The sequence below is a fragment of the Epinephelus moara genome, chromosome 24 (genome assembly GCF_006386435.1).
Source record: "Epinephelus moara isolate mb chromosome 24, YSFRI_EMoa_1.0, whole genome shotgun sequence".
Lineage (NCBI taxonomy): Eukaryota > Metazoa > Chordata > Actinopteri > Perciformes > Serranidae > Epinephelus > Epinephelus moara.
Window position 1 is genome coordinate 27,062,826 of NC_065529.1, and position 13,458 is coordinate 27,076,283.

Here is a 13,458-nt window from a genome sequence, read left to right on the forward strand (position 1 = left end):
ACTGTTAAAATATAGCTTTATTAGTTTTATTATAACATGGTCGCAGCACTTTTGCAGACAATGTTAATCCTGGAAAGAAGAGACGCTCACCTCTCTCACACACACGCTGTAAACAGACACACAGAGAATCAATGAACGAACACTCGGACATCAACTAAAAACTGATACCACTTCTGGATTCTACCATCTCCAGACGGGGAGGCCATGCCAGGGACAAAAACAGATATGTTAAAGTGTAAGATGGGAGAACATTGATCACGACATCACAGGGGTGGAAACAAGGAAAAGTACATGTTGCTGTTAAAGTATTAAAACCACGAGGAGATAAAAGAAATGCCCTGTATTCCCTCTCCATTGACTTTCAGTAGGAGCATCAAATAATAAGTGGAAATCAACAACACTGACTAATGTATTATCTTAAGTAATAACTGCAGAACATTTCCCCTCCAGAAAGCCAAGACTCAGTATGTTACAGCGATACTACAGGTTGCTGTAGAAAGCGTTATTGCAGCACAGTTAGTTTGAATGTGAACGCAGAGAACAGACATTAATCTGTAAACAGTTGATGCTTGCGGAGCTTTGCATATGTAAGTACAGAGCAAACATCTCGATGTGTTTGAAAAGCAGTAAAGAGAGAAGAGTACCAGACTGAGAACACAGGAGAGACTCAATATGTAGCAGCAGGTTGCTCAGCTAAAGGCTTGGTAATGACAACACACCAGTCAGAGTGTGCTTTTTTTCCTCCTCACTAAAACAGTAAACTCGTTCAGCTCGCTCTACTCGACTTCGGCTCTAAACATACTGAATGAGGGGGTGAATGAAACAGGAAGTCAGCTTTTTTTAAGAGTATTATACTCTATTAAGGACATAATGCTTGCAGTAACACACAGTAGTTTGGTCCCACTACAAGGGAAGCACATAAAGTATTCTCACAACAGTTCAAATAATGGCACCTTTATCTGTAACACGACTTCAGATCTGTCACTCACGACCTTTTATTTGCTCTAAAGAAAATTTGGTTAAAGATGTTTTGGTTAGAATAAGCTTTAGTTGGGATTGCTATTACTTTAAATTCATAATACTGTGAGCACATACAGCTACATCGTGTATGTTTTTAAGGTTATTATTGCTGGGAATTCACTGTGAGACAGCTCCAAGGTTTGGTCTATATTTTGGCTACTTTTAATCTCCAAGTTTGACGAAACCTAAAAGTGTTTTTGTGCATTTGTCGTATTTTCCCTCCTTGAAGAACAAAAGAAAAAAAATCAATTGAGAAGGGAAAAGCTGTGAAAAACAAGGTAAATCTCTGAAATCAACATCACATGCATGCTGCAGCTCTGGACTACAAGTCCAAGAAAACATTGGCAAACTTTGATTAGCTTCTCTCAGCACAGGCTGGCACAGAATACAGGACGTCCCATCAAACGCCAGGTCTTCCTCTTTCAAGCTTTATTGTACCTCCCTGCAGCAGATGGGAGCAGACTACAGTGTGTGAGCGTGATACTGATATGGTTAGTCCTGGTTCTCACAGATCTGTGGGAACTCCTTGTAGATCTGCTGTACGATTAGCTTATCCATTTGTTTCGCTGTGGCGCTCCCTTCATCCTCTCCTGGATCTTCCTCCTCCCTGAGAATCCTCTGCAGCACCCCCTGCAGGTCAGACAGGCGGTGCTGGTGCTCGAGGTAGTCCGTCGAGCGAATAATGGAGTGCATGAGGGAGAGGTACTCCATCCTCAGCTTCACAGGGAGGGCAAGAGAGGAGAGAACAATCAGACATGGTGACAAGTTGTTGATTTAGCAGGTATCAGTAAAGAAACAATTGGACATTTTAGGATAAATGCTTATTCGCCCTCTTGCCAAAGTTTGATAAAAAGATCTGTACCTCTCTTACATCGTTCCATTACATATGAATTATATATCAATTCATTCTTGAGTCTGATTAGATGTTAACGAAACTCTGTCAAGGTGTTCTTGAAGTATCGCATTCATGAGAATGGGACAGACGGACATACAAACCACAAGCATAATGCCTCCAGCCATGGCTATCACCTACGTGGAGGCATAAAAAAGCTGAGACAAAATGTGAAACTATTCCTTTAAATCCAGAGAACAATCAGTAGCTGTGCAGCGTCTCCAGGTCTCACCTTGTCTCCAGGTGAAAGGTCAGATATCTGTCTAACGGCAATGTCGATCATCACCATCATGTCAGTGCGGTAGAAGATGTCGGCGGTCTCTCGGTTGGCGAAAACATCCTGCAGAAACTTGAGCACTGAGTGCGGTGCAGGTGGGGTGTGTTTGAACATACACACAGGGTCGTCTGGAGAGGAGCGGGTAAAGAGTGATGATGTCAGTAGACAGAAAACAGATTTATATGCAAAATGCGAAACATGACAAATGGTGTTTTACCGCCTCTGTTGAGAAGCAGCAGCACTTTCTCTGACAGGATCTTGACATTTTTCTTCTTCAGCTCCTGCATGATCACATTGCTGCTGGGTGCTGGGTGACACAGACAAGACACAAAAAAAGTACTTATAGTGAAACAATAGAGGCAGTGTAGCATTACAGGAAACGCACAGGCGTTACTATTAACATCAATGATGGCTCTGCTGCATTTAAGTCTTCTTGTAACTCATGTCAGCGAGCCAGCGTGCACAACACTGCAACCCTGAAACTGGTCTACAGAAATGGAACCATCTGTTTATTCCTACTATTTATACTTCTGCTGTGCGTTTCCTGCTTTGAGAAGTCAAAATAAATGCCGTGTAAAGGGTCGATGGCGGCTGTTCTCACTTGTGTGGTGCAGGTTGAAGGCCAGCAGGAGGTTGAGGAAGATGTCAGGCAGCTGTTCTGTGGGATCAGAGGGAAGCCCGTCCTCCACCACACCCAGCAGAAACTGGACAAAGTCAGCATTTAAGTGTTCTGAAAGCAAGAAGGGTCATGTTTTAAATAAAGAACACATTATCCCTTAATTACAGATGTTTAACGTTGTATCAAAGATGCTTCATAAGAAAAGATGACGCATTTACAAGCTGCACCACTGGTAAATAGTATACACTTCCTGTCTCCTAAGTGGTCATGTCCGTCTCTCCCCTGCCTCCCCCCACCTTGTTCTGAAGTGTTGTGAACATTGTGTGGATGGATGAAAACATTCAAAACAATACAACACGAGACACAGTCCAAATTTAACATTGTTCCCTATTTGGCTGCTTGTTTTTATCTGCTAGCTGAATGTCTGATATCAGCTGAGTACAAGGTCAGGTTAGCTGTTGCCAGATTTCGCAGGAATGTGTTGCTGAGACAAAGACACGTCTCAAACGAAGTTATCTGATAAGTCTGTCTGAAAAATACCATTTTAGTTTCAGAATGTTTAGAAGAATCGTGGCTTATGAAAAATGGGTACAACATTTACTTCAGTGACTATGAGGCGAAAGAATCAGTCATAATCTGTGTTACGATCACTTCTCTCACTGAGGTGAAAAGACCACTGCTAGTCTCCAAAAAGGGGCGGGGCAGTGGCAAAATCAACATGCCATAGATACAGGAAATGATTCTAAAGTGCGCCATCATCTTTATGTATCATCTGTGGTTACATGCGGAGGTGAAAATATAACACAGCAGCTTTACACATACATACCGTAGTGATGATATGGCACCTGTTCGCCCATTGAGAAGATCATAGTAAGAACCAAAGCTGTGTAACACATCTTCTGGTGCTCTGAGGAAAGAAAAGCAGACAAAGAAAATGTCATTGTGATCATATTAAAGGTCCAGTGTGTAGAGTTTAGCAGGGGAATATTGGCGGAAATGGAATACAATACAAGTAAGTATTTTTTCTTTAGTGTATAATCACCTGAAAATAAGAGTTGTCGTGTTTTCTTTAGTTTAGACTGAGTTATTTATATCTAGGGAGCGGGTCCTCGTCTACAGAGATCGCCATGTTGCACCACCATGTTTCTACAATGGTGCAAATGGACAAACCAAACACTGGCTCTAGATGGGGCCATTCACATTTTTGCATCAGCCAATGTAGTTTTCAGCCGATCTGCAACGACCAGTGTTGGAAGAATACTAATTTGCAATGTGAAACTGTGTTTTTACTGGGGTAAAACATCAGGGCCGTTTTATTTAGGAGAGGAAGAGACCTCTGCAGATAATTCGGCCCCTGGTTAAAAACCTCCTAAACACCAAACCTTGAAGGAATTCTAACTGGGAGAAGTTTCAGCTGGTTGCAATGTGCAATCCTCACCACTAGATGCCACTAAATCCCCCTAAGTCTTACATAATGTTCCTTTAAGCTTAGGAAACGCTAAAGATGAGCAAGAGATAGTAAATATAGTCACCTTGCGTGTCAGTCTGTAGGTCCCTGGCCAGCTCCATGGGGAGGATGGAGTTGAGGAGGGTTGAGATGAGAGAAGCATCCAGGCTGCACATGGCCCCGAACACTTTGAGCAGCAGCAGTCTCAGAGACACACGATGCTCCTGCACAGTCACATGATGGCAAAGATGAGGTGCCACTGAATAAATGTAAACTGAACGTGCTCACCAACACTGTGATTACACAACCCACTATCTTTACAGAACTAATCCTGATTAAAAAAAAGGCATGTGGTTTTTCTGGAATACAGATTAGTTTCAAGTTCAGTGTGTCCAAAATAAAAGGCTGTTATTATAACGTCTTACCATCTGATAGTATGAAACCTGAGACAGCACGTTCTCATAGTCGTTGGCCTTGCACATCCTCTTGCACACCTCTGGATCTGCATCAGTCTGAAAATAAAACACAGCTTTTAGTTGTAACAGACGATGATATGATAACATCATAACTCTGTAACTTCCTAATCTGTTGGACAGTTGTGTTCCCTGGAGACACCAGAGGATTATGGAGCCTGTGAGCAACTCATCTGGACATCCCATCCCTGGGGTTCAGGACAAACTGCCAACAAAGAATATTTGGCAGCCTGGAGAGTTTACAGATTCAGTCTTTAACCTCACTGTTGGATTTGTAAAGTCGTCTGAGCCGGTCTGATCCCATCAAACATGTCTGGTATTTACAGCACGACAGCTGGACGCGTCCTGCGGCCACATCACAGACTCATCCCAGGAGAAAACTTTTCATTTCACAACTATGAGGATCAAGCAGTGACATCAACTCAGAAACTCTTGCCTGACTTTAAATATGTGTTGATTTTTCCAGCTCTAACTGGAAACTGTCACACCTACACTTAAACACATTACTGTGCATTTTAATGTTGTATCATTTTGATTTCTTAATGTTATTCCTGTTTTGTTAAGTTTATTTGGTTTTTCATGTGTTTGTCACTGTCCTGTTTGTTCGATATTTAAAGGGCAAGTTCAGTATTTTTCAACCTGGACCCTATTTTCCTGTGTTTTTGCGTCTAAGTGATGAAAGCAAAAAACTGTTTTTTAAAACTGGACCAGTATTGAGGGAGACAACAGGCTTCAATGTCACCACCCGGGGCATGTTTGCACTGTGAATTTACATCTACTAAAAGTGTTTGTTTTTGCCACTGACAGTGTCAAAAAACATTTTGGAAAGGATCCCTACTGAGTTAGACCTTTTTGTTTAATAGTAAGGACCTTTTTGTTTCACAAGGAACAGCCCCTAAATTGCAAACATGAAACCCACCAGACTCCATTCAAATAAACAGTAATTTTATCATCATAAAATACACTTCATTTATAGTCTACAGAAACAAAACAAAACACACAAAAACCTCCTTGGTTTGTCTTTCCACTGTTCCAACAATCACCAACTCTGGTTTGGATGAAATAAACCCCCAATTCTCCCAGTTAGATCGGAAATTATGCTGCTTCTATACACGCTAAAGTCACTGTTTATTTGAATGGAGTCTGGTGGGTTTCACGGGATTGGGCGATGTCAATTTTGGGGCTGTTCCTGGTTAAAGTAAAAGGATCTTACTCTTTGACAAAAAGGTCTATCTGTGTAGGGAAGCTGTCATGCACTTAGAATAGTAATCTGAGCTTGTCAGTGGCAAAAACAAGCACTTTTAGCAGACGTACATTGATGGTGCTCAATTGCTGATTAATATTACATTGCAGCCTATTTCGTGGCTGATGGTTGCAGCCCTCTCGCTCAATGTTGGGGTAATTTTAATAAGTTGTTCTTCTCATGAGTCACTTAGACACAAAAACATGGGAAAATAAGGTCCAGGGTGAAAAATACTGAACTCACCCTTTAATGCTTTTACTGTGAAGCATTTTGCAAAAAAAGGGCTACATTATGACTGACAGACACAACTATATGTGAAATCCATTTTTACATGTGTGACACAGTCAGTCAGGACTTCAGTCACATCCTCTTACACTGCAGAAAACAGGCGCTCTGCAGACTGTTACAGACATGAGCGTTTACAGGAGGTCACCAGCTCCCTGTATCGTACCAGAATCTTCAGCAACTCCTCAAGGTAGCAGGCGATGAGAGCGTGGTCTTCATGAAGCGCCCAGCTCCGCTGCTGAGAATCGTCCCGATGGCGAGTGAGGTCGCTGAAGATCACCTCCAGCCTCTGTTCATCGTGACACACCTGGCCCTGCGGCAGCGCTGCACTCAGATCCTGCAGACACAGAAAACAGCATGACACACCTGTTTCTGCGACTTGAAATACCAGTACAGAGGAACATTTTTATTCTCTGACATAGAAATGTAACTGCTCAGCTTAAGTCTGGCGATAATTTCCTTTGGGTTCAACACTATGAATGACTTCTTTCACATTAGAAATAGTAATTTCATCCACTGATAATATAAAATATTGAGTAGTCCTGCTTCAAAGGGTGATACTGGGGTCATATTGGATGCTTCTTTGCTTTACATTAGGTGTCTGCATGCAGGCAGCACAGTTGAAAATATAAAAACCTCAGAAGAGGCTATTCTTTCAATCGTTTTAAAGTATTAAAAAAAACATACACAGGCTTAAAAATCATCTGATCCTCATTTGGTTTTGTTTAAAACTCTTTGTGGTCTATTAAAGGTCTCTTCAGTGTGCTTTTAGAAAGAGAACACTCAGCAAGGGCTTAACAAAACACTGATGATACAGAGTATCTCAGGCTTTATAATTGGATAAGCAGGGTCGGAGTGCACACACGTGTCACCATTTAAATACAGGATGCAGCCAAAAGCTTTCAACAAATGCTGTCGGGGGTTACATGACACACATGCTACTATTAACCATCTTACACACACAGGAAGAAACACAAATGTCTGCCAGGAAAGAATCAGCGTTTCATTTCAAGCTTGGTCAAGCTTGTGTTTAAAAACAGGAAACAAGTGAGTGACACTGTGAGTACTGTCCCCTGCGCCTCAAAACAACTCTGAGAAATGTCAGCTAAATGCAGACTGAGCTGTAACCCTAACCGACACCGGTATTCTCCTTTAAGCTGGCGGGGCTCCAGGATGCTGGATCCACATGATGTAATGAAAACAAATCTGACCTTGCTCTCCACCAGCGAGAGGAGAACTTGCTCCAAATCAGAGGAGGCCTGAGGTAAGGCCGTCTGCAGATGGCCGACCACCACGCCCACGGCGACCCTGGACAGCTCATAACTCAGGCCAGTGTTCTTCCGCACCAGCTCGATCAGTTCAGCCCCGATAGTCATGGGAACCGGCTCAGAGGTAGTGGGGCTGCCAGGAGGGCTTTCAGCGACAGACGGGGGGGCAACAGGCCATTCACTCTCTGGCTGCTCCACCACAGCGGGCTGCGAGGGAGGAGGGGTGGGCTGGGGAGGCTGTGGAGCCGGGCTCTTCTTTGAGGGAGCGGGCTGAGGAGGGGAGTTGGAGGGAGGCGGCGGTGCAGTGGGCTTCACACGGGATGGCACAGGAGGAGGGGGGGTGCTGGAAACACTTGGTATGCTGACCTCAGAGGAGACCGGTGAGTGGGAGGAGCCGGACTCTAAAGAGGTGGTGCTGATCGAGAGGGAGGTGGCAGGGGACGGAGGGAGAGAGGACGTTCTGGAGGGGACCTCCGGCTCTGCGGACAGAAGGAGAGAAAGAGCTCCAGTTACAGAGAGGAGAGTGAACAGGAACGACCTGACTAAGAATAGAGTGTTTGTGAAACGCAGAACTGAGAGCAGCAGCAAAACCGCCTCGCTGTAATCTGTGAGACTGAAATAAAACACTGAGCAGAAAAATGCATCCACAGTGCTGCTTTCCGAGTTCTTACCTGGACGCCGGCTGTTTCGCTGTTTCTCGGGGGGAGGTGGGGTGATCGGGGCCGCACGTCGAGGTTGAGGAGGCACCTGCAGGAGGGGAGGCAGGAGGGGAAATTGATTATCCCACACCACTAGGCTCAGGGACAGCTCATCCATTGAGCTGGGTATCGTTTAAAAAATTATAATACCAGTACCCTTAAAGTGACACTGATGTCAATAGAGTGCGTCATGAGATACCTTTCATTTCTACCTCATTCAATACCCTTCATTTAAGTGGAATCATTCAGTTGCGTAAAATGTCACCACTCCTTCCCATCCAAGTGACTTTCACAAGAATACATTGTGAAAGTGTTCAAACTACTGACTGCAAACTCTGTCAAATACACCACACTCAACTGTGTGGTGGGTTGTAGCTGCTGCTGTAGTGGACCAATTACACATCACATTTAATCAAAGAACACCTGCAGTGACCGACTTGCAAGCAGAAACATACGAATAGTCATTGTTTTTCTTGATCTGGGTACAAAAAGGATCAAATGTAGGTATTGTTTGACTGGAGAGGTTTCGATACGACTTGGTACAGGGTTATTTTAGCCGATACTTTCAGCAGTGGTTCCCATCTGATGGGTTGTGTTCCAAAAGTGGGTCACAGGCCCATTCTGAATGGACCGCAAAGTGACTTGCAAACGTGTCAAGTCTGTAAAAAACACAGTGCGGTTTCCTGCTGTAGAGTGAGTGACTAACGGACAGCTACTTGACAGAGACAGCAAACTAGCTCGACGACGGGGCCAAATGCAAGTATGATGCTGAATGTATTAAACTGTGTGGACCTTGAACTAGCTCATCACTTAATGTCACTTGACCTTTATATTGTCACTGTTTTCATATTACTTCTCAGTAAACATATACATTCACTACATTCCTGTTTACATTCATTTGCTTATTCATTTGTGATAACTGCACTCCTGTCTATCACAATTCTTTATGTACACTAATGTATTTTATTCTATATTTTATAACTTTAACTGGGACTATTTTCTGTCTTGGATGAGCTTGTTTTTACTTGTGTGTTCTTTTTATACAATGAGCATTGTTGAAGGGACATGCAAGGGCATATTGTGGGTGTGTGTCTGCACAACATGAGCACATTTCTCTCTGCTGTCAGAGAAGCTTTCCCAGGTAACATCAGGATGGTTTAACATCTCTCAGGATCTATTCTGTAACATTTCTGACACTCCTGATATTGTTTTTTATCAATAAAGCCTGAGCAGAAACTTTAATCCTAAAGACAAGCCGTGTTTATGACCTGTACGTGGATTAACTGATTAGGTAGCAACCCATAGTTGCAAATATCTGCGAGGTAGAAGATCAAAGCAGATTAGTGGTGATTAATGTTTGGCAGCCTTGAGCATGTTCATAAAATGATCATTAAGGAGTTACACCTACAAACAAACTGCACTGCAAGGAGGTGAAAGTGCTTTACAGGAAGAAGAATAAAGAAAGAGTGAGGTAGAAGAGACAGAAATAATAATAACGATAGGTTCAAAACCCACAATGTGAAAGTTATAAAAACCAGAAGTGGGTCTCAAAGGAAGTCATCATTTGTATGTCCATTAACCACCACCTTGCTATTTAAAACACTTCTGCAGGTGCACGACTCATCAGTGCGTGAAGTGTTTTATATAATAAGGTTTAAGCAAAAATGCATGTGTTTGTGAAGTACTTTGCATACGACTGGATAAATGAGACTTGGATTACACTGCACGAATTTTGTATGAGTTTGTAAACTGATGTTTTGATACAGTTTTGCTGTTGTATGACTACAATTCATCAAGAATTTTCTTTTTCAGATTCTTCCTTCACTGTGGAGGCACGCGAGAAAAACTACGTTTTCTTTATTAATTCAACATAAGACGGCTGTGTGACTGACTAATGATCATTTAGGTCAGGGGGCAGCAAACTTTACTATTAAAAGAGCCATTATTGGCCAAAAAAAGAAAAAAAATCTGTCTGGAGCCACAAAACATATTTCAATAAAGGTAACAGCCTATTAAGTCTAAATTGCGAACAGGTCTTAATGAGCATTCATTAATATGATTTACTACAAGGTAACTACTCTGCAGTCGGCTGTTTATGACTACTTAGTATTTTAAATTTGCAGTGTTGGTGGTGAAAGCAAATGAATCTGTCCACACACTATGAAATCCTCTATTTTCCTCCAAGGTTTTTCCTTTTTAGGATTTGGAATCCATAGCTAGCCATGCTACAGAGACTCCAGGCCACTGCTACTGAAGGTTAGCAAAATTTAGAGGAAAAAGCACCAGGTCGTAGACGTATAACACATTTTAGTTGATGAAATGTTAAAATATTTCTTAATTCGGTGTATAGGCTACACGTTGTTACAGTTGTAGAGGGCAATAATCACTTTAGGCTTAGACTTTTTTATTCATTTCCACATAATTCTATGTCAAAGCCACAGGGAGTCAATGCAGAGGTTCAAAACTGCCACATGTGGCTCCCAAGCTGTAGGTTGCCTACCCCTGATTTAGGGGAATAAAGTATTCCTTCAAGATGCTTAATTTTTTTAGTCAGTAAGTCAGTATCAAAAGATGTATATAACCTTTCAATATCCTCCTGAAACCTGATCTTTGGTTTGGTATGCATTTTTAATTTTTCCTAGCTATTTGAGATCAGTAGGACTTGATAAGTATAAAAAACTAAACATTTTCAATGATAATTAAGTCCCAATGTCCTCAAACTAGACGATAATCAAATCCCAGTGTCTTCAAACGAGTACTTCCTAATCAACAGTGTCTTATCTTGTTACTGTTGCTAAAATTGGTCAAATTTGTTCCCAATAATATATATATAATATAAACATAATTAATCATAAATAAATAAGTTTCAACCATAATATGTGATCAGGTTTTGGACCTTGTCCACTTTTGTGTCTGGATCAGCTGCAGACTGACTCAGCAGAGATGGCTGCCATCTTGTTTTTACGTGGATTAGTGTATTGTGCTCTTGCTACCACTAGATGGCACAAAAGAAGGTCCACGAACGAGGACAACAGGTCTAGGTTCAGTAGAATGAAGTATTAGGTCAAGTAAACCCAAAATGTGACGTCCTCATATGAGGACACAGGGTCTCAGGAGGTTAAATTTAAAGCCCTGCATATTTTAACCTCCTCTGTGACTTCAAATAAGACATTTAATTGCGTACTGTACAAGCGAGTTACCTGATAAAAGCTCTGTTCTACCTGCATACTGTCCATGCTTCCTGACAGCGGCACGCTCCCCTGTCGTCCATACTCTCGGTTAAGGCCGTTGGGTGGAGGAGGAGTTTGACTGAGAGATATTTCACTGCTGGAAGATGGGAGGCCTTGTTTGTTGGCGGGGGACGATGAACTTCGTCGTGCGAGCGTCTCCTTTCTGTGATGGATCAACTTTCTACAACAGGAGAGAATAATGATTCACATGCAGAATACAGAACATGTCGGAATTAATATAGTCTTATCATGTTTATTTGGACTCACTGTAGAACATCTCTCTGCTCCAGGTTGTATTTGCCTCCGTTCTTTAAGGCCACATTGTGGATTCCTTCGATTGCTCTGTCAATAGACTGCAACACCTCATCCTGCTCTGGAGCCTGCCAGAGAGAACGAGAGAAAAAAAATAGGCTATAAATTAAATATTCATCAACATAATTATTAAACTTTAAATAAAAAGGAGCTGACTTGTGGCTCGGGGGCGTGTGTGACTCCGGGCAGAGACAAACTAGGGCGATTATCTAACAAACACAGCCTTTTAACCAGTGACACACGTGCTCAGTGAGGCCTCACATTTGGGCTCATTAAACCTCCACAGCCAATGTCATTAAGAACAGGAGAGAGCATTCCTATCCTGCCAGTGTGTGAGTGTGTGATCTGACTAAATGCATGCTCTGACTAGTTCACTGTAAGCCTGGGTGTTTGGAAAGAGGAGTCTCCTGACTGCAGAGTACATGTGGGTGTGACTGAGAGAAATAATGAAGAAGGGAGCAGTACTTCTAATAACAGTAAAGAAAATATTCTTGATAATAAAATAGAGATATAGTTACAGGATGGAGCATGTGAGTTTAATCCCTGCAGAAACAATGGCTTCATGTCTTGCTGATCTTTGATCCTTGGATCTGTCCTGTCTCATATCCTCTCCCACATCATCCCATCCTGTCATATCCCATCCTCTCCTGTCCTATCCTCTACCTCCTGTCTGTCGCAGTGAGCAGCTGCAGTGCAGAAGGCCATGTCCCCACATATACAACCTTTCCAATAATTCATGGGCTCTTCTGCAAGCGCGCATTTTCTCCCTGACAATGATCAGCAGTGAGCTTCAACGTGGCCTGCGCTGCAGTACATGTAGTACAGTAACACGGGATCTGTCTGTGCCGATGCCATCAGCTCAACCCTCAACGTTTCTGCGCATTCACTGGATTTCACCTCACCCCGGGATGTGATGTGACATGCTCACCGCTTGCATTCACTCAGACAATAAGAGGAAAAACATCCAGGTCACAGCTCGGTGCTTCACCTGTATTTTCTCGATGTATGATGATGGGATGTACCCGGTTTCCCCCGAGCTGCAGCGGGACCCCAGCCACCAGTGTTTGTTGCTCCTCTCCAGGATTAGGAAGCTTTCTCCGGCCGCGAAGTGCAGCGAGTTGGGCTCCGCGGATCGGAAAGCGTACAGAGACCGGTACATACTTTACAAACACTTTAACACACCGAAATGACCCGAAACAGCTACAGAGCTGGTGTCAGAAGATAAGGAGTCTCCGAGTGTGGATATCTGCTCTGTTGGAGGTGATTTAAAGAGTCTATGAAGGCATGGCCCCAGTGGAGGATCGCCGCTGACTATTTACAATGTAGCTCGGATCATCTGACCCGTGAGTGTTTCCAGTGAACACCGCAGGGGGCGCTGCTGCTCCATGAACACGCCCCCCAGGCATTTTAATCGAAGGCAGAGAGAGTCGTCACTCGACCGGTGGTCCTGAAACTAGTGTGATTACTGCTGTATCATCACAAGATGTTATAAAATATATAATAAAAACATGATTAAAAAAACATTATTTTTCATGACAGCTTTGATTACCACCAGATATGTCAAATTGTGTAATTCTTTGAAGATGGGTTCATGACTAAATTAGTTATTAACATTTAATATCAGTCCCTTGTATCTTAAAACTACTGATCATACACTGCACATAGATGATTATGGTAATCATGGTGAATAATAT

At 42.7% G+C, this 13,458-nt stretch overlaps 1 protein-coding gene across 2 annotated transcripts; it reads right to left on the reverse strand.

Moving 5' to 3' along the window:
* Positions 1–2: 2 nt before the first annotated feature.
* LOC126386463 (NCK-interacting protein with SH3 domain-like) lies at positions 3–13,244 on the reverse strand. Of its 2 annotated transcripts, none has more exons than XM_050038811.1 (13): positions 12,753–13,244; positions 11,720–11,832; positions 11,444–11,633; positions 8,196–8,271; positions 7,468–8,003; positions 6,423–6,593; positions 4,681–4,767; positions 4,341–4,479; positions 3,635–3,715; positions 2,791–2,919; positions 2,407–2,496; positions 2,145–2,317; positions 3–1,737 (listed from the first exon to the last, which is right to left on the reverse strand). In XM_050038811.1, the coding sequence occupies exons 1-13, from the start codon at positions 12,921–12,923 to the stop codon at positions 1,513–1,515; spliced, it is 2,181 nt and encodes a 726-aa protein (XP_049894768.1). In that variant the 5' UTR covers positions 12,924–13,244; the 3' UTR covers positions 3–1,512. The 2 variants fall into 2 exon arrangements, with proteins under 2 accessions (XP_049894768.1, XP_049894767.1); XM_050038810.1 differs by having other exon boundaries at positions 11,423–11,633; positions 12,753–13,243.
* Between the last annotated feature and the right edge of the window lie 214 nt (positions 13,245–13,458).

Coding starts and splice junctions, on each gene's coding strand:
- LOC126386463 (XM_050038810.1), bottom strand. CDS start 12,923: ATGTACCGGTCTCTGTACGCTTTCCGATCCGCGGAGCCCAACTCGCTG. Junction 4,768..6,422: donor AGGAGTTGCTGAAGATTCTG/GTACGATACAGG, acceptor TTTTATTTTCAG/ACTGATGCAGATCCAGAGGT. Junction 3,716..4,340: donor CCTACAGACTGACACGCAAG/GTGACTATATTT, acceptor TTCTTTCCTCAG/AGCACCAGAAGATGTGTTAC.